General features: G+C 46.5%; 1 protein-coding gene across 2 annotated transcripts in view; it reads left to right on the top strand.

Annotated features, from left to right (window-relative positions):
* The window catches only part of TJAP1 (tight junction associated protein 1), a 38,942-nt gene that overhangs the window by 11,030 nt on the left and 3,524 nt on the right, over positions 1 to 24,388 (top strand). For both annotated transcript variants that reach the window (XM_058835064.1, XM_058835065.1), the window contains 8 exons: positions 12,074 to 12,168; positions 14,267 to 14,319; positions 16,417 to 16,575; positions 19,667 to 19,695; positions 20,354 to 20,515; positions 21,131 to 21,197; positions 22,922 to 23,029; positions 23,726 to 23,809. In XM_058835064.1, coding sequence (XP_058691047.1) covers positions 16,450 to 16,575; positions 19,667 to 19,695; positions 20,354 to 20,515; positions 21,131 to 21,197; positions 22,922 to 23,029; positions 23,726 to 23,809 — 576 coding nt within the window. In that variant the 5' untranslated portion in view covers positions 12,074 to 12,168; positions 14,267 to 14,319; positions 16,417 to 16,449. The remainder of the gene's footprint in view (positions 1 to 12,073; positions 12,169 to 14,266; positions 14,320 to 16,416; positions 16,576 to 19,666; positions 19,696 to 20,353; positions 20,516 to 21,130; positions 21,198 to 22,921; positions 23,030 to 23,725; positions 23,810 to 24,388) is intronic.

Raw genomic sequence — 24,388 nt, 5'->3', positions numbered from 1 at the left:
TTCCTTCTCTGCCTGGTGAGGAATGCAATGTGTTTGCCTTCCTTGGCCTGTGGTTGCAGCCGCATTCCTGCAGTGGGAGTCAGCACGGCGGCGGGCGGCGTGCTGTTCATGCCCCGTGGCTACATGCTTTCAGCTCCACATCAAAGGTGTATTTAGTGTGTAGCTTGTGCCATTCCTGGCCACACCTGGTGGCCTGCAGGCATGCAGGAGGTGGAGTCTGGCTGTGTTTGCAGATGGCATTCAGGGTTCAGACTTCTTGCTTGTGGAAAGGCTGGAGCTGAATCCATGCTAAACAACCCCAGGAATGCACCGGGAGAGCTGAGCGGCACAGTCACTCCAGGGGCATGTCCTAGCAGCAATGTTTCCTTTATAGCTGCAGCAAAATAACTCATGCCTTCTTCTCCAAAGGAACTGACTGTTTGCTTGGGTGTGTTGTACGGTTTAATTTACACTGATAAGGCCAATTAAGGTTGGCTCGCCCCCCCTCCCCCGGCAGCCTGTGTGCTGTTGGCAATCAGTAGATGATTGAGCGGTTTGTGCCGTCCAGCGCTGCTCAGTACATAAGATGTCTGCCTGGAGATGGAATGGCTCTGGGGTTTAACCCGGGCAAGAGTGCTTCCCCCAGTCAGTGGGTAAATGTTCTGTTCCAGCTTCTGGAAAATATTTTTCTAGCTGGTACCCCAGGAGCTGAGGACAGGAAGTTTGCTGTAGGATGGCAGATCAGGATGTAGCTGTTATTTTGGGATCCTTGATATGATATCTGTTTTGAGAAATGGTCACTAGTTTGCTATGCATCCATCATGCAAGCCATCCTTGTTGTCTGTACAAGTCTTTCATTTGCCTGGCGCAGGGAAAAGTGATCCCATTTGGTAGTGCCATTATGGGCAAGGCTTGCGGGAGTGACAGCAGACCGTGTTCTGGGTAAGCCCTGGGCTGTTCATTACTCAGTTTGCTTGCATCTTTTGCAGTTTCCCTTTCTAGCAATTGCCTTTCAGACAATTTCTAGCTGCCTGAAATTCTGTGACCTGACAGTCATTTCCTTATTAAAGTTAGTCTTCTGCAGAAGACCTCCCTACTGCCATCCTTGGATAGTAGCAGGAATGAAGGAATTTGTTCTCAGAAGTTCTCTGGCTTTATAGCTTTGTTTTTGCTTTTTTAACCATCACCACACTCTCCACATGAGTCACTGCAGAGCTCACTGCAAGCAGGTCCATGCCACCCTCTGTCCAGAGGGTTGTATCACTTTTCAAAGCAGGATCTCAATGATTAAGGGAATGTTACTTGTTCCAAGGCTCTTAGTATTGTGAAACAGTTGGAAATTATTCACACTGGGCTCTCTTCTCTTTTGATTTCATGTAAACTGTGCATTTTATTTGAAACTAGTTGCCACCAACTCCATACGTGACTATTAGGGCTTGGATGCTGACAAAGTGTATTGCCTGAATCTTCATTTTCTTTCCTCGCCTGCTCTGTTCTGCAGTGGCAGACTGGACAATATGCCCTGCAGCAACAGGAGGTGGTAGCAAAATATAAGTCTAAAATTGGATTGTGTGGCAGGTTACTGATAGAACATTTAAGTGTGTATAATCATTGTCATACTGGCTGTTTCAGCTTTGTCATGCAATATGGCCTATGGCTGCAAAGTTGGAGGTCTTGTTTTGGATTACATACTGCTTCTGCTGACACTTCGCAATTGCCAGGAAAGGAGCGAGGGAATAAGAATGGAATGGATGTGACGTTGGCCAAGGAGGAAGTATGGCTTATTATTGGCCTTTTTCCATCCTGTTGGTGAGTTTTAATACATTGTGAAGAGAAAGTCACTAATTCCTTGTTTAGGCTTCCCTGCTGGCCTTCAAGGCTGTAGGAATCTAGGCCTCTGTGCTCCTGTATCCAGTCCTGGGCAGTTGTGTTCCTCTGGCTAGAGCTGTACCCCTCCCAAGTAGCTACATCTCCCCCTGCTGGAATAGACAGCAGCAGGCACGGCTACGGCTGGACGGTAAAACTGGGAATTGGTCTGATTCTGGGGCAGGCACCTTGAGCCAGCAGCAGATGTGGTGTTTGTCCAGTTTAGACATTCCTTAGACCAGAGTCACAGACTCAGCAGAGCCAGGCTCAGGCAGCTGCATGAAGCTGAAGGCATGAGTAAACAGCTCACTGTTGATACTGGGCAAACACCTTGTCTGTGCAACATCTGCCTGGCTATATGCTGGCATTCCTTCAGGGTCTTTGCCCTTAGATGAGCAGTGAGCTACTAGCTCTTTGGGTTCTTCTCTGACACTTGACAAAAAAAAGGTACCTGGAGTGTGGTGGCTTGCTTTCTTTAAGATATCTGGGGTTTATTAGTCCTCAGTTAGAGCTCCTTCAAGGAGGGGTGACTTCACTTGTAGCTCGACTATTTCTCATTCCCTGCTTGCTCTCTGAAGAGCTGCGTACAGTTTACTTATGGGAGATCTGCAGGAGGGAGCCCTCTGTAGGGGAAGAAACAGCTTGTCTGTTTAGCATTACTAAAAAGGAGTGGTTTTCCTTAACCTTAGAATAATTAATGGACTTACGCTATCCCAAAGGACAACAGTGGTAAAGGCATTTTAGTTTTACAAGAGCAATGCCAGGCGGGGGATGTTAAGTAGTCTGGAATAGCTGACCTTGTGGTAAAACTGAAGTGATGGGCCTTTGCTGCAATTGCCCCTTGAGACAATCGATGCTTATAATTAGCTCCAGAACAGCAGTGGTGCTAGCAATGATGACAGATGTGGAAGGAGGTAGTTGATGAGAGCCCTCTCTGACTCATCTGCCACAAAGAGAAGTTGTGTCTGAGGGAAGAGCTGAAGCAACCCAGCTTGGTCACAGGTAGGGAATCTGTGGCTATCCCCCTCCAAGGGAGGAAGGTGAGCCTAGGAGGTACAATTCAGTATGTACAGAAGGACAAGCAGTGCAGCCCATGACTGCTGGTGACAGGCAGCCTCCCTGTGCAGGGCAGGGGGTGGAGGTGTGAGTCCCTCCTGCTGTGGCTGGGATCCTGCTGTTAAAAGGACTGACTGGGGCCCAGGGGAACAGGGAGAGAGGAGCTGTAGTCAGTTGCGTGCTTTACACAGGTCATCAGTGAAAGATTGATGGGTGGATCTGTTTGTTTTTCCTAAGCTGGATTAAGCCATGTTATATTTCTGTGACTGAACTCAGAATGAAATCTCTCAGTAGTTCAGTGGTGCTGAAGACTAAGAGAATCATTAAAAACACCCCAACCAAAACCAAAAAACCCAAACCAAACAAATGAGGCAAACTGAGGCAGGTTAACTACAGGACCACACCACAAAAAAGAGAGAAGATGCTCCAGAGTTACATGCTGCTTTAAGAGCCATGCTGCTGTATTGTTTACAGAGCTGAGACAAGTTTTGTGCCTGTTCTTGCCCCTGACTCAGTCTCTGAATCTGCTAGGCCAAAAGCATGGGTTTGAAAGCCATCTCCTTGTTCTGCCTTTGTGGCCTGTTGAGATGACTACTGCCACTGTGTACAGGAGTGGATGCTCTAGCATTCAGCATTGTGCCTGGATGCAGAGGCTGAGTGGAAGTCAATGGGGAATATTTGTTTTAGCCTCCAAAGCAGGCAGTGGCTGTGACATGGGTTAAGTGTGAGATTTCTGTGCCTGGTAGGAATCCTGCTTTGCAGGAGTTAGTAGCAACACCACTTTTAACCTCTGGGAAGAGAAAGGGCCAGGATGTAATCAGCTTTGGGAAGGGGCTGTGATGACCCTTTTTCTCTTTTGTCCCTTTGGCTGGATAGTTTTATTCCTCAAACACCACTTTGCTTCTCTCAGTGCTGCTCTGCTTTTCCCTACCAGCTTACAGCAAGTTATTGTGCTCATTGTAGGTGATGTGAGGTTCAGGCAGCTTGGTTGAAGAATACCCCACTGTTATCCTCACACAACATTGGTGTCACTAATTTTACCTCATTATGCTGACTGCTGTATGTATTCAGTGCTGTAGAGATCATAAAATATTTCTATGCTAAATCTTCTCTGGTGAACAGCACAGAGGATGTCTCAAGTTTCCATGGCAATATTTCTGAATGTGCTTCTGTCACCAAAGAAAGAGGGACTTCCAGTTGATTAAGATTTGAGGATTTTGTCTGAGAAAGGGGATGGTGATGAAAGTGCATATTAGTTGTTTACCTGCCTTTGGATGTGCCTCTGACTGATACGTAATCTGGAGAAAGAGGAAACTGACATTTGGTTAATGGCAGAGATGGCCCGTGTCGTGCAAACTACAGCTGGACCCCTGGACATGCTTAACTGTTCAGCTACAGATGCAGCTGCACAATCACCCAACAGCTAAGCTGTACCATTCTCTGCCTCTCATATCTGACCATCTGCTAGGGAGAAGCTAATTAAACCAAAACGATTCTTGCTGGGATTAAACCCCAGCAGCAGAAAGAATTGAGTATAGTACAAATATTGTTCTACTACTTGATCAGGGTTGCTGCTTTATTTGTTCTTATAAAGAATTGCAGGCTATTCAACTCAATTGCTGTCAGGTAGGTGTTCAGCTCAGGCACACTTTCCTTTCTCTTTTCTATCCTCGATCATTCTTGTTTTAGGTGCAAGAAATAAGACCGTCTTGCTGAATTTTCATGCAGTTCCTTTCTTATGACAGCTGAGTCTGTTTTTCTTTAACTTGCAACTTAATGCAAAACCAATGCACAAAACTGGCTTTTTGTCTTAGTGTCTCAGTTTCTCTACTTAGGGAATGGAAATTGTTCCTACCTTCTTTGCATGTATTTATGATGAGAATGAATCCTAGAGTTGGTGCGGGGCCACATAACTTTATAGTCACACCAGTGTGAATCTGAGACTTAAGATCAAACAGTTTATGGCAAAAATATATCTGCAGCCCTTTGAGAGCTGAAGTTTAAATCTTATAAAACAGAAAATGTGTAAGTGTGGTTCCCTTAGCAGCCAAACTCTTGTGTACCTACAGTCTTTGATGCCATGTGATCTGGGTTTCAAAACAGCTCTTTCAAAAAAAAAAAAAATAAAAATTAACAACTTGGGTTAATTTCAGGGCTGCTGTGGGACTACTCAAGTGACAGGTCATCACTTTATTCAGAGTTGTGGAACAATTTAGTTTCTGAAGGCCAGTGAGGGATTTAGTTCTCTTCAAGTGGGTCTGAGAGGATTCTTGATAATGTCTTTCTATGCTAAACCTGGAAAACTTGCACTGAAGAGAAAGTTAGTTCTGCACATGGTAGCTCAGAGGCAGCTGTAGAAGGTGGCCCTAAGGAGAGAGAAAAGGTTGTGTTGCTGGTATGGATGTGAGGAAGACTGGTAAGCTTGAAGAGACACAATTGAAAAAGCAGGTAGAGATGAAAGAGTGCCAAGAGAATGAAGATGAAATTAATCTTGATATTCAGGAGGAAGAGTTTGAATAGTTTTTAATGAGGAATAGAAAGAACGCTACTAATTTTAGAATTGTTTAATTTTGACAGATATGTTTCCTGGGGAGGTGCTGTGGGAACTGAGGAGATGAGAGATGATGTTAGAGTGTGGGTTTGTAGCATGTTAGGTCTGTGACCTAAGACTTGTTTTGTGTACGTGCTTGCCCCATAGTTAACAGGAGAACATATTTTGGTAGAAGAGGGTCAGTAGTAAGACTGCCTGGGGGCAGTTAGATAACGTGCTCTAACTCCACACTCCAGTTCGCTCAGATAAACTGTTGGTGAGCCATACCCTTAGGAATGAGCAAATGGGGAACACTGTCTTCCCGGAACTGCTCCAGGTATTTTGGACATCAGCAAGCAAAAGCTGTGTGGGAGTGTGGAAAACAGTGTACAGTGTGAGTATTTGTGATCAGCCTTTCCATCTTGCTTGGGGAAAGCAGAGAAAATACTAAGCTTCACTGGTCTGAGCATTGTTATGGTGTTTATTTGGCATAGCATTAATAAAACTTTAAAGACATATAAATGTCAATACCTTTAGTATCTTAAATTACCTTGTGTAGTGTAGTTACCTTATTTTGATGCTGAGAGAGGCCACACTTGTGAGTTTGGGGTTTTTTGCAAGAAAAAACCCCAAACTAAACAGGAAAACAACAAAATCTTTGGAAGCAGAAAAGTGCAAAAAAGGGTTAATGTCAATATCAGCAAGGATTTTGTCATTGCAGAGAAGTTGTACTGATTTAACTTAATCAGATTAGAGACAGCTGTGATTATATTAGTGCAGCATTCCTGTATAGGCATCCTTAATTTAGTTTGTCTTGTATCTATCTATTTAACTTAAGTTGTTTCAATGTAAAGTGCTCTTAAACTGAATTAGGAACCTTTGCCCAGGAGCGTTATACTGCTTTATATTATTTTCTAAGTCAATTTAATTTAGTACAGTGTATACATAGACAAGACCTTGGGGAAAATGCTGATCCTTTTTATTACTTGCTGAACAGTCTGTCATGTTTGGCTGCAGCCATGTGATCATGGAATGAAAGAGCCTGTTGTGGTGCATGTTGGTGGAGGATGGGCAAACTGATCATTGTGAGCCTTTGTACAACTTGACCATTCTTAGCCATAGTGTTCAATTAAAGTAGGTTGATCCTTCTTGTAAATGAGGCTTTTTCCTATCTAGAATAGATGTGAGACCCCTGTAATGTTAAGTTTCATCCTAAGCCTACCAATAAAAGTGCCTGCAATGTGGTTAGTGTCCTGTTTAGGCAGCAAAAGCAACATCTTAAAACTTGGCACAAATGTTTAATGTTTCAAAAAAATCATATGGCTGAACAGGTCTGAGCTGGATTTTTCTACTTTTCTTCATCCATAGCTTGAAATAAATGTCACCCAATTTTGATGCTGTTTCCTTCCTGGTCTGTGTCTTCTGACAGTATGTGCTACCTGCTATATGTGGTGACTTACACACATACAGAACTTATGGCCAAGGAATTAGTACTGCAGATGTCAGTTCTCTTTCTGGTTGAAAAGGATAAATCCAGTCAATACATCTTGTGTTCTGCTTGCTGGTAAAGGCTGTATGGGAACAAAACTGGCCTGTGTGTTACTCTGCAAGCATGGTTGTAGTGATAGCATTTCAGAATAAAGCTGACTGCTGTAAACAACCGTTTTTTTTTTTTGAAATTTGTTTTTGTCAGCACCTGCAAGCATTAGGGCTGGACTTAGCACCTCCTCAGCATTGCAGATGCTTAGTGAGTTAGGTCACTGTAGCAACTTGTCCATCTGTCCTCTGTAAATAATGCAAATAATGTGCTGTGCTCCATTGTCCCCCTGTGTAGATACTGCATAGTGTGTCAGCCATCTGTGCATCACTGAGACTCTCGGACAGAGGGCATGTTTTGGAGAGTGGATTGTGGCAAGTGTATAGTTGAATGCTCCAGCAATGGAGCATTCTCTAGTATTACTATATCTCTGCTAGAGGGACAGCTCAGTGACATTCAGTTCCTGGCACTGAAGAGATGGAGATTGCAGTTTGCCCAGAACTTCTGAACCAAAGCTTGAAACAAGAGGACTGCTGATGTTAATTGCTGGGAGTTGTGTGAGACTTAAGGAATACTTACAGGGGCTGAGAGTCTGCCTCTCAGTAGCTGAAAAATTTGAGCTGCTTCTACCTTGTCCTAATTAAGTGCCTTTTGCTTTTATGCTCTAGGAAGGTAATGTATGATTTTTCCCCTCTTCTTCCCCTCCTACACAGCACAGGATATGACAGAGGTCAGGGAAAGGAATTCCTGCATGGTGATTTTCTACAGAAACCTCCCTCTTTCACTTCTATTCAAATGTTTGCATGTTGTAGTCATTCCCTTGCTGGTGTTTGAGAAAGTTTATGGCCATGACTCCCAAATTTCCCTCATGTGACCTGTCAGCTTTATCCAGATACATGTTGTTAGGGTATCAAGATTCGCTTTTTCTATCTGGGGCCAGACTCTTCCAGAAACTTTAGAGAGTTCTCCTAATCTCCAAGAGTTTGTATCTAATGTTCTGGTATTTCTTTAAATTCCTGAGCAATATACTCTAGAAGTCTTCTCGTGTGAGATCTTAAAAGAACAGGTAAGAAGACAGAGTGAGGAAGGACATGAATCCCAGGGTACTAAGATGAAGAGACTGAAAGTTTGTAGCCTTAACTACCGTGTGAGAGTTGGAAGGATCACTGGACAAACTAAACACGCTTCTGGTGTGTCAGCAGTTCTGAGTGAGAAGCTGTCATTAGCCCTTGATGTAGCTGTCTGTGCTAAAGGTAACTTGGTAAATGACCTTTTGCTAAGCTGGTTCTTGTGCAATTTCAGGTGTAGCCATTAAAGGTAGTTCTATGCTTTATATGCATTAAAAAGCTGGTGGTCATTTCCTGGTCAAAATCTCCCCTGAGTATTTTTATTCTCCATTAACATTCCTTCTGGGGATTGAATTCTGGTCCTTTGCTTCTTGTCCTGTTCCTGTTCAGATGTTAATCAGCTGTTGCATTCTATTCCAGTTACGTGTTAGTGATGCTAGCATTTCTTGGTCAATGTTGACCAGTCCTGGCTTCTGTAAAAGAATTAGGGAAGCTAAGCTACTCTTAACACAGCAGAGTAGATAATAAAATGGGTGTGGAGTGCAACTGAATTATGGGGACTGAGATCTTTGTCTTGTGGAAGGAGAGAAAAGAACTGTAAGAAAAGTGTGATTCTGATAATTTTTAAGAGAATTCTGCATGGTGCAGTGGATATGACTGATACATGATATGTCCTGTTGTATTTCCATTCAACAAGAACTGTGTATGACTGGAGTCCAGGGATTTAATTTTCTTGGGAAGTATCTTAGGTGTTAAGTAGGACTTGTTACATGGACTGTTGCTCAACAGCTAGCCTGATTCCTTTTTCTTGATAGCTCTTGGAATTGTTCCCATGCAGAGAACAGAGATTTCTGCCTGACAGTCAAGGTTAATTGGTATGGAAGAGCAGGAATGAGCAATAATCCTCCTGAAACTCAATTTTAATCCAAGAGTCACTATAATGCTATTACTCAGATCTGAATCGTGAGCATTAACATACAAGCAGAACTGAGATGTGAGTCTGCACTTGGAGCTGTCATCCTCTTATTTTAAAATGAGTTTCAATGTAGCCAGCAGTACAATGGATCTGAACATTCTTTTGAGATGCCTTCTCTGAATGAAAAGATCTCTCTCATTAAATGTTAAAGGACCCTTTAATAACCTTGCAGTCCTTTTCAATTGTGCTTGGCACCAGCAGTGTACAGGTGCTGCTTTCAATTTCACACAGCTTGTTTTTCTGTCGTGGACAGACATCCCTTGGTGCAGTTACTGCATTGTCCATCTTCCTGGTTAGTTGTCTTGGTCAGGCTTTCTGCAGCAGCTTCTCAGGTAGTCTGGCTTGAGACTTTTGAAAGCCAAGGTTTCTTCTATCCATAAGCACAGGAAGGCAACTAGACAAAACTCTCCTGCGTTTGCTTTTCATGAGGCTAGTCAGGAGATATTGATACCTCCTAAAGCAGGATGTGCCAATATCCTGTATTAGATATGCATGCAGGATGTAGGTTGGCCCACAGAGTGAATATTCCAGGTTAACTGTGGTGGTCAGATATGTGTCACAAGACATTAGGCGTTCTTACTTGTTGGTGTTGTACCTGCAAGTTTTTGGTGTGTGCTGACTCTGATAGCCACAAAAAAAAAATCTTTCTGTAGTGTTGCATTAGAAACAAATGTGCCTGTGATTGTGTTATGGAATGTATTTTTTCAGTAATACAAATTTATTTTTCTGAATAAAAAGCAGTGCTAGAGAAATGCTGCTGTTAAGAGGGAAAAGCTGGAAAGGTGATAACAGTACCTGAAATAAGAAACTTTATTTGCATCATAATCACTGTATTTCTCTTGAGGAAGGGACACTGCTGACCCTCAGCACTGGTAAGAAGGCTGTTTTATAAGTTCAGAAAAGGCAACACAAGATAAGTTGATGATAAGGAAAAGCCTGCAAGTCCTCTGCCTCTTTGCAGGGAATGTTAAGCTGCTGCAACTACAAACAGGCAGAAGTTGTGTGCATCCTATAACCAAAGTGTTGGCTACCTCAGGCCTCAGTGGACTTGCCAAATATGAGGAGGAGACACTAGGTGCCTACAAATGTTGCCTTTTTCTTTCTCTTGTTCTTTTCCTTTTTGTCCAAAGCATTCCTGTTTGGACCTTCCTTTCTCTGCTAGGGACCTCTTTCTTTTTACTGGAGATAAAGCAATGCTCATGGGTGGTGGTGTGGTTTTGTATGCATGCCAAGTGGCTGTTTATTCTGTACAGGGCCCGCAGAACTGTCTGAAGCAATTCTGTGCGAGATGGCATCTGTTTGTGGTGTGTGGTGAAGGTTTTGCTTTTCTCAGGTCACACAGACAGCAGAGCTACCCTGCAGTAGCTCTGCTGTACTGAGCTGCAGTGGATTTTACACTGAGGGATGCTCTCTGGTAAAACCAGCTAGAGTCAAGCTTGTGTGCTGCCTGTGCAGCTGCACTCTGTCACTGTGGTTAATCCCAGCTGACAACCAAGTACCACACAGGTGCTTGGTCACTCTCCCCTCTGCTCCTAGGGGGATGGGGAGGAGAACTGGAATAAAGTAAAACTTGTGGGCTGGGATTAGAGCATTTTAATAATTGAAATAAAGTAAAATGTAATAAGAATTGTAATGGGGAGAGGGAGAGCGGAATAAAACCCAAGAAAAACAAGTGATGCACAATGCAATTAGTCACCACTTGCTGACCAATGCCTAGCCTGTCCCTGAACAGCAGTTGGCCCTTCCTAGCAACTCCCCTCAGTTTATGTACTGAGCATGATGCCACTAAGTATGGAATATTTCTGTGCTTGGTTTGAGTTGGCTGTCCTGGCTGTGCTCCCTCCGAGCTTGGTCAGCTGTCCTGACCACACTTCCTACCAGCTTCTCATGCACCTTATCACTGGCACAAGAAACTGAGAATTCCTTGAGTTAGATATGTGCATAGTACACTGCATAGTAACAGCTAAACCATCAGAACGATGTTACCAACACAGCACTGTACCAGCTAGCAGAGAGAAAATTAACTGTGTCCCAGCTGTAACCAGGACATGGTGTCTTTGTGAAGAAAGAGTTTGTGTGTGCTTTGTCAGCGTGAGCCTTGGGGCCCTCAATAAGCCATTCCAGTGAAGCTGTAATTGTCAGTGAGCTTAGAAATCAGACTGGAACAACAGTGGGTAATAACTAGAAGACAATGGAATTGGACCTGTTGCAGGTGATAGACTGGTAGAAAGAGGACTGTAAATGTTAAGGAACATTACTGACGAGAGGTGGAAAGGATGGATAAAATTAACTAGGAGTTTAAGTTTCCTCTTGTATTACAGTGCTAATTAGAATAGCTGAAGAGCTGCCTCCTACTGTAGCTCCAGGCTAAAATTGAGCTTCTGCAGGGTAGCTTCTGCAGTCTTAATGTGGACTTGACAGCAAGCTCCTTCAGAGAGAGACTTGTGAATAGTGTGATGTGCAGAATTAGTGCCTTCTGTTTCTGGGTATCACCTATATCCATTTCTGCTTTGGAGCACAATGCCCATCTGTTCTGCAGAGAGTATATGCTCCTCTCTGAACAGAGGTGCTGTGAATTGAACCACCTTGGGATCCTCACCCTGTGGTAGCAAGAGATGCTCAGGTATTGTAGATGAGGAGGAGGCCTTTGCTGTGCTGTTCACTGCAGGGATGTCTGCTAAACAAAATCAGGTTGGTGTGGCAGAGTGGTTGGAGCAGAATGATGACGACTGGATTCTTGATGGTGGACGGGAATGCAGGTGGGGAAGCAGGGACCCTTGGACCTATGTAGAAAAAACAGCTGCCTTTCCAAGGCCAGTTATTGGTCTGCACAGGCATCCTGCTGGGTGGAGAGATAGTTAAATAAGATCTGTGCTTTCTGGGATACAGTGAAGACATGGAGCTTTTACAGTGGAGGGACCTGGCATTAGATAGTAGTCTGATGGTACAGCAGTTTGCTGTTGACTTCTGCCCTGGCGATGGGCTGCTCTGAGCATGCCTGGTTGTTTCCATGTTTTGTGCTGATAGGTGACTGACACCAAGTTTCCTTTCTCATGTTTCAGGAGCTGTTAGCCAGATGCTGCTGAATGCTGACAGGAGAAAGCTGATTCAGAAACAATCGACCAGAAATGTTTGGACACGTCGTCACTTTGAATCTGTAAGTCCTTGTTTGAGGGGAAGTTGCCTGGCAGCCCTGTGAGTTTTTGAGTATCTATGGAAATTCTCAGATCACGAGGGTAGATTTCAAATCCTGGTATCTTTTCCAGGTAAGTGGGGATGAGATGGCAGGTAGCATAGTTGCTGCCTCTAGGGTAGGATGCAGGAGAGTTCTGTTTGAGCCTGAGGAACTGTGTGCTAAGAGACCAGGAGGCCTTTGGCATGTTTGTTCTGAGCACATCTGCAATGGAAACATGTGTGGACCCATGGGTGCAGCTGTTCCTGGAAGCCTCTGTCTGTCTGCCATGTGGCTGGTGGTTATGCCTTAATGCTGAACCAGCTCCTGCTGGGAGTTGATGGAAAAGAAAATTCAAATTTGTGTTGGCCTGATCCTTCCTGGAGGTGCATGTTCTCCCTTTCCCCTCATACTTTACAGTTTGTTCCACAGAGCAGTTCTGCTGTTGGGAAGCTGTTTTTTCCCTGTGCTAGTTGAGACCCGACTCCAGCATTGTAGCAAGGAAAGGGGCCAGACAGCTTGTTGGGGCAGGGCCAGCACTGGGGCACCTCTTCAATTTGTTTTGGCAAAGCTTGATTTTTCATGTCCTGGTTGCCTGCTTGTTCCATTCACCTTCACTCTGACTCTCCCTGCATGTGTGTAACTGCTCCACACCCTGCCTCCTGTCCCACCTCCCAGGGCTTCATGCTGCTGATGTGGCAAAAGTAGCACAGCAGGAATAGTGCTTCAGGGAGAGGAGAGCTTTCCTTGAAGTCTCTCATGCCAGTGACAGAGTGATGGCCACAAAGTTATTCTCTTACAGCTAACTAACCCAGATTTACCCAATTCTCTTCTTGTAGTGATGGGTACCTCTTGTGCTTTAATTTCCACTGGCAACTAAGTGTCACACAGCTGTTGACTCACTTCCACCCCTCAGTGGAATGGGGAAAGATTTGGGAAAAAAGTAAAATTTTGTTGGTTGGGATATAAACAGTTAAATGGAACAGAAAAGGAAGAGATCCTAATAAAATAAGTAGAATGTACAAAACAAGTGATGCACAGTGCAATTGCTCACTGCCTGCTGACCAATGCCCAGCCAATTCCTGAATTGCTGCGATGGCCCCTGGCCAGCTTTCCCCCTAGTTTGTATATTGACCATGATGTCCGTGTGCTATGGGACATCCCTTTGGACAGTGTGGGTCAGCTGTCCTGGCCATGTCCCCCCTCAGCCTCTCCTCAGCCTACTAACTGCTGGGGTGGGGTGAGAGGCTGAAAAATCTTTGCCTTAATGTAAACACTGCTTAGCAGCATCTAAGACATCCGTGTGTTGTCAACATTATTCTCAGCCCAAATCCAAAGCACAGCACTTACTAGGTACTAGGAAGAAAATTAACTGTATCCCAGATAAAACCAGTTAAATACCCCAGGCTTTGACCAGAGTGGAAGGCTGTTTCTGAACCTGTTTTGTATCCCTGGTTGGCTGGGGACTTTACAGAAGCCTGTTAACAGCAGTTAGCAAGGTTGAGTATGATATGCTGCTTGATGGAAATCAAAGAGTAGCTTGCCTTCCTCCCTTCTGGAGGTGTGGGTTATCACAGCTCTAGGCACAAATGTTTTGGCTCAAACAAGAGCCTAATAATTGCCAGCTCATTTGTGGGTGAAAAGCACTGACTTAAAAGGATGAGTGAGATAACTGTTAGCATCACCAAACTTGTGTACCGAAGGCTCCACAGTTAGCATCCCTCTGCAGTGGGAGGGAAGATTAGCTGGGAGGGTTCCATTCTAAAGGAGGTTTGGTTAGTCTTTTCTGGAACCAACGTTGCTTTGAATCCATTGCTTTGTGAATTTTGTGATTCCTGAATGCCTTGAACATTTCCTTGCCATGTGCATTTCTGGCTCTTGCTGGGCTATGTGGCCAAGTGTTTCTAAGTTAATTTTCTTTACTTTCAGAAGATCTGATGTGGGTTGAGGCAGGTACCTGGAGTTAAGTGGCCATCCCAGTTGTCCTTGGCTATAAATATTCCCTATGCTTTACATATTTGTGGGATGAGATTTCAAGCTGGCTGTTTTGGTGGATGCTAAGCTACTTGTTTCTCTTCTTCAGGTCATCTGAGTGAGTGTCCTGGCTTCATGAGGCTTTGAATTTGACCCAGGCTGGTAAGTGCTTGTGTCCTTATGAACTAGAGAAACGACTGTGATTTCGGCTGGGCATATCTTCATGCACATATCCTGTCCTTAGCCTGGCAGAAATTGAGAGAAGAGTCCCCTAGACCACCTGTTTGATAGTGGGCCATTTATAAACCTTCTTCTGGTCAGGTTTTCAGCCTTTCTTTTTGAAAAAAGAGAAACTTCGTCCCAGCAAATTGGACCTATCTGTTTTGCTGCGTATAAATGCACTGAAATATGCATTCAGTATTATGGATGTAATTTTTCTAAAATATTAGACATCTCTGCATCTACTTGAGTCTTTTTAGGAGAAAGAACTTTGAGGGAATGACTGCAGCAAGCAGAAGTTCCCAGCATACTGGTGGGGGAGATTTACAGGTTAGTCCTGGGAAGCTGTTTGTGTTTGTTGAAAGGTGCAAGAAACTTTTGTGTGCTTGTGTTTATAGCAGAGGGAAGGACAGTTTGCAAATGTACTTGTGAAGTGTAAAGCCTGTTATGGCTTGGGACTGCTCTGTGCTTGGTGCAGACACCTCCCACTTGCCTTCCTCTCAGGGAACTCAGTCTGGGTGTCAAAAGAGGCAGCTAGATTAGAGCAGATAAGAATTGAAGAGAATTAAAGAGCCTGATTCTCGAGGCTCCATTTAGACTTTTACCATGTAAAATGCCACTGTCCAACACACAAAGCAAGTGAAGTCTGCTGGGTCACGGCCTCATGGTAGCCATTGACTGCAGGTGTGTAGAGGGGAGCTGTGTGGCCCTACTTGTAGAAGTGAGGAGAGAGCGTGATCTGTGTGGACACAGGTCCTGCACTTTGAAGGGCTGCAGGTCAGGTGCTGAGGATTGCAGAGATGCTAGGCTTGCTGCATGTAAGGGTCCCTCAAGGGGAACGAGATTTAGGCACTTAGTCCAAATACAGGACAGCTATGAATGGTGAATATGTTGTCACTGAGGAAAGTCTGGTATTGGGCTCTGCAGCACCTGCTTGATAGCTCTGAGACGTCTTGTGTACTACAGGGTGGTTGACATTCTGGCTGCTTGTGGGGATGTCTTCCTGCCCTCAACTGCAGACTCAGAAGATGGAAAGGAAGGTGTTTCTTCCATGTGTACAAGACAGCTGCTTTTCTTCTACCCAGTTTTTTTGCTCTTGTACTGCTCATGCAGCAGGAAGAATCCCAGCATAGCTAGGGTGAAGGAACTAATTTTTCTACTAGTGGTACAGCTGCATGTCTATATATTGTGCACTTATTCACTCTATGGGTAGTGAGGCACTGGAACAGGTTACCCGGAGAGGTTGTGAACTCCTCATCTCTGGAGGTTCAAGGCCGGACTGGGTGGGGCTCTGAGCAGCCTGATCTAGTGGAAGGTGTCCCTGCCCATGGCAGGGAGGTTGGAATTAGATGATCTTTGAGGTCCCTTCCAACCCAAAGCATTCTGTGATTCTATGTTGCAAAATCTGTCCTTAAATACCAAGGGGTCAAAACCATTGCTCCCTAATTTGATGCCACCTGTGACTTGGGGGTTGTCTTTGTCTTTTCTGCCAGAGTAATCAATTTTCCTTCTGACAAATCTCCTGTGATCTGCTGCACTTGGGTCCCAGTGTAAGCCAAAAAGTTCTGGGCGCTTTAGTGGCTGGAGTCTCCTCCCACATAGTCCCTGCTGACAGTGACAGGACATGATCAATAACTCCTGCTCCAGCTGTCACTGCTGCATGTAAGGCTTGCAGTTTCCATATTGAGAAAGGCCTTTCCTAAAGAGCCTAATCAATACGCTGCTGTGAGGTCTGTTCTCATTTGCTATATATAATCCGGACACACACAGCTACGTGAGTGAGCGTGTGTGGAGGGGGGAGAGGATGTGCCAGCCCTCTGCTCTCACTGGCTGTGAGAAGGACACAGCTACCTTTTACTTTGCTCCCTCTCCTGCAGCTGCTGCTCAAGGCTTGTGGCTACATCCTTTACCTGCTCTGTTAGCACTCTGCATGGGGACCTGCTCTAAGACTCCAGGGGAGCCAAATTCCTGCTGGGTCACTTCTAGGGTTTGATGGATTAGCCATGACTCTCTCTTCTGTGCACTTTCTGCTGTTGGTAGGTAACCTGCTTTCGGAGCCACGCAGGTGGGAGGATGTCGAGCACAGCCCCGTCAAAGAAGCCTTACCGCAAGGCTCCCCCGCAGCATCGCGAAATCCGACATGAGGTACCCATCATTCGTGACGACCAGGATGGAGTGATCTTGGCTGAGCAGAGTCAGGTAACGACTTGCCGGGTGACAAAGGGCTTAACACCATTGCACCAGCAAATAGGGTTTAGTTACACTGAGGCAGGCCAGCTCGAGCAGGCAGAGGGGTTTGAGGTTTGCAACCTGAACTTCTCCTCATCGTGGTCCCTGGAGTCCAGCAGTGAGAAGGAAGTGGCAGGGTGCAGAGCAGAGTTGAACATCAAGAGCCAGACTGTCTCTCCAGCACTTCAGCGTGGTGAGAAGATGGGGCAGCGAAGTGGGAAGCGGTGCCCAAACCGCAGTCATGGGCACCGCAGCAAATTTGTGAGCCGTAGCATGGAGACAGTTCTGGTGTCTGGAGATGAAAGACACCATCCCACTTGCTCTTTCAAGAGCAGAAGCCTGGAACGCTCACTTATATTTAAAGAGCCTCCTGAAGTCCTGACACCGAGGAAGTTTCATGTCTCCTCTACACACCTGCCTCTCAAAGGGATCCTGAAGCAGACCAACATGACTGGCTCATGCCCTGAGAGCTTATGCAAGTCCCGCTCAGTAGAGACACTTTGCCATGGTCGTGGCTCACGCAAATACAGTGATCCTCAGCTCTGCCTCAGCCCTAGGGAGAAGCGCTCCCTGGAGCAAAGCAGCAGCAGGGCTGCTGATTCTGTCAAGCGCAGGGAGAAGATCACAGAGGAAAAACTGCAGTTCTCCAAATTCCTGGATGAGATTACACAGCGGGTGCTGAGTCCCAACCGCTTGCGCTCACTGGGAGAGACCAGGGGAGCAAAACAAGACCAGAACTCTCCCCTTTTCCCCAGAAGCTCCGTGCCAGAAGGCCAAGGGGAAGGTCGCCTGAAAGGGGTCAAAACCAAGCATGCGACTGAAAGATCCCCCTGCCCAAGCAGAAGAAAAGCAGAAAAGAAAAGTGAGGGGCTGGGAATGGCTTCGGGCCAGAGAAAGTATGCTGAGGAAGCTGAGAGAGTTTCCAGAGTAAGAAAGAAACCTGTCCTTGGGAGGAAGGACAGTAAGGGAAAACTCCTTTCCTTGGAGAAAAGGGTAGTAGATGTGTGTCAGTATGAGCTGCAGCAGCTGGCAGACCTGGGGCTGGCAGGGACATCCTCTGGGCAGCAACATTCACTTTCTTCATGGAAAAGCAGTGCAGAGGGCAGAAGGGATGAAAACAGTCCCTGTTCACAGCTATTACAGCCACAGCATCAGTGTGCTAAGCTTGGGCAGAAGCGTGCAGTGGAGCCGAACTACCCAGAGAAAGGATCCTGCTCCACTCCAACATGCTGGAGTCCGGAGGAGGGGCCTACCCCATCTAGAACCTCCCCTTCCTTCAACCTGGCACTAAACAAGGTAGGTGCCAGGGTCACCGACTTGCAGGCAGGGCTCTCACAAAGGCCAACCCCCTACCTGGATCTCATCTAGTCTGTAATGCCAGGGCAGAGAGTGAGAGCAAGCCCCCAGACCTCATGTTGTGGGTGCTTAATCACCAGAAGCTGCTCTCTTGTGGGTGCACATGGCTGTGCTACAGGTTGGGTATATCTTCCTGGGAGTAACCAGCCTCCCTTTGGCCCCAGGAGTTAAGGAAGGTGGAAGCTGGTGCTGTTCTCCCCACTGCAGACTTCCCAGGTGTTTGCTGGTTGGGGGCCCTTCAAGTTGCTGGGCTGTAGGTGTGTGTAGGAGGCAGGCAGCTCCATTGTCAGGAGGTACTGGGATGTTTCTGGTGCTCTGTGTGTGCCCTGTGCCTGGCTGTCTCAGGGTACTGGATCTTTGTATGATGGCTGTTTCAGGTCCTTTAAGCTTTCTCCTCTTTTCTCTAGCCTGCTTGGAGGCAATGCCATTACCGTGCATTAATAAGAATCACGTTATCCCCTTTGCCTGGTCACTATCATCTGCTGTTTGTGTATTTGTGGGGACCGGGGAGGCATTTGCTAGATGTGAATTAACTGTTTGCCATGTGGAATCAGGAGGTAAGAAAAGAATGGATTGATGCTTTGCCCTTAGGAGTAGGAGGGTGTATGCAGGTGTTAAAGACCGTTCTTTTAAAGTGTGAATTAATAAAGGAAGCAGCCCCACGATGTCTTAAGGGCAGAACTGGGATGGTGTGCCTTATGGAGGTATTAGCAGCTCAACAGCCTCGTCCTTGGCTGTTGGACATGGTCTCTCAGCCCAAAGCTGACTCTGACACTTAATAGTCTAATAGTACTTTAGACAACTAATAATCTATAAAGTGTGCCAGCACTTGGGTTTGTGAAGTGCTCTTGGTATCAAGTACTGAAAATAATCCATGGGCAGTTTGGACTTTGTGAGAATGGTTTGAGTCTTGGGCTTTCACAAAAAACACAGTTACTTCTAGTGCTAATTAAATACCTCCCAGCCATCCTGTCAGGCAGCAGCCATCTCATGGGTTAGCACAGAGAGTTCAAAATAGCTGAGCTGTGTGCTCTTTTCACTGCTCTCTGTCTCCTTGTTCTGCAGGGCCCTGCTCCAGCTATCTCTGGGGATCTTGCCCACAACATTTTCTTTTACAGGCTTTTCTGACCTTTAGTGTTTCTTCTGCTATCGTAGAATAGTTACAGTGGCTGGTTTTGGCTGGTTTTAGCTTTGCAGAAAGAAACCTTTTTTGCAGCACAGTCTGGGTGGTATAATTGGTAGCCACGTTATTCAGCTCCCAAATGATTCTCTCTCATGATTTTTGTGGGGCTTCAGGGGCCCCACAAATGATTGCTGTGGTGACAAGTGAATCCTGTGTATGCTAGCCTGTGAGATTCCTGCTGCCCACCAGCTGTGGATGAAGAGGAAGCTGAAACACCTGCCAAGGTGGTAATGTTACAAGAGATGCTGAGATTGCACTATGGGAGGGTAAAGTTACCTAACTTGTGTGGTGGTTTCTAGTCCAGCTCTTCTACCCTGAACCAGAACACACAGTGTGTTTTGGTATCAGACAGGCGAGCAGTGTGTACAAATCCTTGTAGCTCTAAGCTTGCCAACTATGAACTGTCAGAGCAGGGCAGGAAGAGTCACAGCTAGGGTCTAGCAACCAAGACTGCCTTTTAGTACAGTGCGAGAGACCAACTCCTTTTCTAAGAATCTCACGGCTGTTTTCTTCCCTGTGCAGGAACCCTTGACGGATGCAGAAAGGATGAAGTAAGTGTCCTGCTCCCCCTTTATGCCTGTCATGCTGCAACTGTGTGGGTGCTGATTCCTCACATCCTGCCTGTGCCACCTGCACAGTGAAGCTGACTGGCCCTGCAGGCTCCTCTCAGATCTTCGATCTTCCTTGAGGCCATGTGGGCAGAGCTTTGGTCTGTGCCTTGCATGTCCCTCCTGCTGGAGGAGGAGGGAACATGGACCCCCAGTGCAGGTGCAGGCAGAGGGAGTTGGTGGATGTGAAAGAAAGTAGATCAAGTCTTTAACAGAGGTGGAGAGAGGATTTTTCCCTTCTATTCTTCTAACTTGGACTGGGATAAATTATTGATTGGTTTTCATTCATCAGTGAGGGACACTGGAGCTGTTCAGCTCATCTGTCTTTATGCAAGCACTGTAACCCAAGAGGGCGTTGGGAGCCATGACTACCCAGCTGGCATGCGCTTCTTTGCCCCTGCTCCAAGGGTGTTGGTCTATCTGTCCTGACAGAGATGTATCTCTTGCTTCATGTGTTGGAGTCTCCTGAGCGTTCAGCTCCTGACTTCCTGGGGCCCCTGTGAGGGCTCTTGGGCCCTAGTGCAGGCCAGTGGGGTGGGGGTGCCCGTGTGGAACACTCCTTGTGCACTCAGTGCTAACTTGCTCCTGGTTCCTGCCCCAGGCTACTGCAGCATGAGAATGAGGAGCTTCGTCGACGGCTGACATACGTGACTAACAAAATGGAGGCAATGGAGAGGGAACTGGAGTCAGGTCAGGACTACCTGGAGATGGAGCTGGGCCAGAACCGTGAGGAGCTGGAGAAGTTCAAGGACAAATTCCGTAGGTATGACAAAGAAAATGAGAGGGGTAGAGCTAGAAAGATCCCTCACACCAAAGACTGCCTCAGCTGGCGTGAGCAGGCTGTGCCCTGTTGTGCAAATCAAAGGTGTGCTGCATCCTTGAAAAGGTGCAACTCCGGGCTCTAGGGGAGATAAGGCCCTGCAGCCATTATTTCTTCCCAGGTACAGTATAGGAATGCTGCCAGCATGAAAGGCTGATGACAGGGAATTCTTAATCTGTTGGATGTAAGCATGTGTGCAAAAAAAAGCCACCGGTGGCTGCAAGAAAATACATCATTGCTTTACCTGAGAAGTGCCTCAGTTAAAAACCAGTGCAGTCACTGGTCATATGCTTAGATGTGACATAGCTCAGAGGAGTCCTTCAAAGTTGTCTACATCACCTCCTGCAGGATCCTTTCATCCTGCCAGCCTCATCTTACCTCCAGTAACTTGGGGTCTGAAAGCCATCATGTGTCAGAGGTGTGGCACAGTTAATATGCCTGGCTGTCTTAGCAGCAGTCTTTCTGAATTCCAGAATTGGTGGTTTTCTTGTCACCTATGAAGGCAGCTTGAGTAGGTGCCTGAGATCCGTTCCCAAGCATACAATCTTGTTTCTGTAGGTTGCAGAATAGCTACACTGCTTCCCAGAGAACCAACCAGGACCTGGAGGAGAAGCTGCATGCCCTGGTGAGTGCCCTATTAAGTCACTAGAGAGATGAGGTGGAAGAGACCAGTGTGTGTTAGGAGCAGATGGGAGAAGGGACCCTGTCTTTACCCAGCAGATGTGGCAGTGGGTGAGGGATGAGATTCTGGCCATGACCATCTACTCCCCATTCTGGCTGGTGTCATGAGTGGTTTTCTTGATTTACTGAGCCCATACTTGGTCATGCATGAGAGCTCTGATTCCTCACAAACATAATTGCATGATATGCCGTCATGTTGCTTCAGTCCCTCTCAAAATGTCAGGGATGTGTCAGCAAGTCTTGGGGTGGTTATCCTGGGAGGATGGGGGCAGTCAGAGCAAAGCCAATGTGTGTGTATGTCTGTTGTGTGCATTCATAACACTCATGGCTGTTTCTTTTCTCTCCCTCCCCCTCTCTTTCTCTTTCTCCTCCCCACGCTGCCGCTGGCACACTCTGGGCGCACTCACCTCTCAGGCCTCTCTCAGCCAAAGCTGGATTTTTGCAGTTGCGTCTTTTCGTTTGTGTGTTTTTCCTTTTTCCTCTTTACGTGTCTCAGCCTGTTGGTCTCATTGTCAATCCCACATACACCATCTCAGATGGAGGGGCCCCAGCCCTCGTCCAGCCAAGGGCTCACCTGGTATCCAGCAGCTGCCCGCAGATGCAGCAGGCCCTAGCTTGCAGGGCTCCATCTTAAAGAGTGTTTGACTCTGAGCCAGCTGGAGCATGGCATGTTGGGAAGTGGTGCCCATAAGCTGCGGCACTGCACAAGGTGTGGATGGCTGTGAGCCTCGTTTGCTCCCTTTCCTTCCCCTTCTGAGCTGTGAGCAGGCAAGTCAAATAGCTGAGGTGCTGATTGCCTCTATGTAGCCCAGGATGAGATTTCTTTGATTCTAGTACTTTAATTTCTTGAGTTAATATTCACTACCAATTATTCATTATGCTGGTGCCTCAAGAGACTGCACACTGGGGAAGTACTGGCTCCCCTATCCCCTTGCCTGTCACTGTGTTGTATCTGTGACGCACAGCTGGCCCTGCTGCTCACAGTCTCACAACACCCTTGGGCAGTTTGGAAGAACTTCTTGAGACAGCAGCAGCTTGGTTGTTCTGAGCTGTTGTCCCTCTTTGCTGTTACAGCTGGGTCTCTGTCAGCTCTGTACCTGAACGGTGAGGGAGTCTGAGGAGGCAAGGTTGCCTGCTTTAGGGAGGACATTAGCTGAACTTCAAATGAAGCGACAGGTCCTTTTACTTACTAGAGCAAGGCTTAAACTCTTTCAAGATGGTGCCTTTCCCCTTTTGTCCATTCAGTGTTGACTGCTGGATCTTTTCAGGCTGTATTCTTGTGATGATTTCCCCAGGAAGGAGGGCTGGGTGTCACAATCTCAGAGGTCTTTGCTACCAGTGGCTGGTTGGGATTGATCACTCAAAACCACTACCTTTTTCTGAGGCACAGTGGGAACCAGGGGCAGGGAGGAAACATGCCGGTGCTGCAAGAAGAGATACTGCATTAAGGAGGTTCAGACTCAACCTGTTGTCTCTGTAGCTAGCAGAGTGGCTGGTCCCATTTGGCTTTTGGAATCACCTTCCTTTGAAGAGGTCTCCCTTGTCTGTCTGTCTGGAAGTTTTTTGTTTCCCAGCTGAACATGTCGTTGTGCTATGCTTGGGCTGAGGTGGGTGGTGAAGCCAGGTTCTGTGCTAGGGAGTTTTAAACACGGTGTTCTTACATCCCAGATTAAAAAGGCAGAAATGGACCGCAAGACGCTGGACTGGGAGATTGTAGAGCTCACTAATAAATTGCTTGATGCCAAAACCACCATCAATAAGCTGGAGGAACTCAATGTAAGTGTCAGTCTGCAAATGGTTGTAAAAGTGTGTGAGGTGTGGGCTTTTCCTTTTGTTCAAAGTCACTAGTGTAAAGGAGCACGTGAATGACTCCAGTGTGTATGGAAGTGCAGGAGCTGTACACGATAGCAGGGACAGACAAAGAGAAGAGGGTCTGAGGGGTTGAAGAGGGAACAATGGATCTTCAAGTTTGATGCATTTCCTCTTTTAAGGTTAGGGTTTGATCTGAGTCTGGGCTGTACCTATGGAGGGGCCATTCACTCCAGAGCTGGGAGGGAGCTGATGCCTTTTCTGCACCATTAATATAGAAGTTCCTGGGTCCGGTGCTTGACTCTGTTAACTGCTCTCAACTCCCTCCAGTCTGTCTGCGTCATCAGATATGGCTGAGATGTGGGATGGGAGAGAAAATAAAAGGATTTTTGGGGGTGATGAGAATCTCCAGAGGGAGAGGGGCTTTGATACACTGTCAGAGGATATGCTGGCAACAAGGACGAGTTGAGAGGGAGGGACACCTTGGCTGAGTTGTAAGAAAATATACAAAAGTATGGGGAGGAGGGAATGGCAGTGCCCTCATGAGCAATTCATCAGATGCCTCTTCTGGTTTCTGTTCAAGCAGTATCTGCTCAGGTGGTGCCTTTTTGGGTAAGTTTGGGCGAGTCTGACAGTGTTACACAGCTGTGCCCTCTGTTGCAGGAACGCTATCGACAGGACTGTAACCTTGCAGTACAGCTGCTCAAGTGTAACAAGTCTCACTTCAGGAACCACAAGTTTGCTGATGTGAGTAGTAATTCTGCTGTGGTGGGGAAGAATGGCTCATGGGCTTTGACTGTGTTTGCTTTCTCCAGCTTTCTCCGCAGGGCTGCTGGCCTCTCATCCTTCAGTCTCAGAAGGTGGGGGGAGGTTCCTGTTCCCGTTACCACCGAGAAGGCAGCACAGAGCTTCTGCCAGCTCCTCTTTCATGACAGCTCCATTTCACAGTTCAGCCAGGAGCTGTTATAAAAAGCACAATAACCTTGAACTTGATAGCCTGCTGGGTGTGTGCTGGTAGCTGGCAGGAGGACAGACCTCTCTCTTACTCTGCTTCATCCTTCTTCCTTCCTCACCTGGCCACATGGAAGGGCCATACTGCCTCATAAGAAGCAGCAGTAGTCCAACCTGACATCACTTACTGCTCTGAGGAGAAAAGTGTGAGGAGGCAGCATTCAGGGGTTTCTAGGCCATCTGAGCAGGAGAAGCTGGTACCAGCTTACACCCCTTGTGGGGAGGGATGAGGGTCAGGGCAGTTCAGCTCATCCTGCTGTCATCTCCTTTCACATTAATAGCATCAGTTCTTTGGTTGAAAGTATCATCCAGGCC

This window comes from Poecile atricapillus, chromosome 3, assembly GCF_030490865.1.
Source record: "Poecile atricapillus isolate bPoeAtr1 chromosome 3, bPoeAtr1.hap1, whole genome shotgun sequence".
In the NCBI taxonomy this organism is placed as follows: Eukaryota; Metazoa; Chordata; class Aves; order Passeriformes; family Paridae; genus Poecile; species Poecile atricapillus.
The sequence above is the reverse complement of the archived record's forward strand: the minus strand, read 5'-3'. Positions and strand labels throughout refer to the sequence as shown.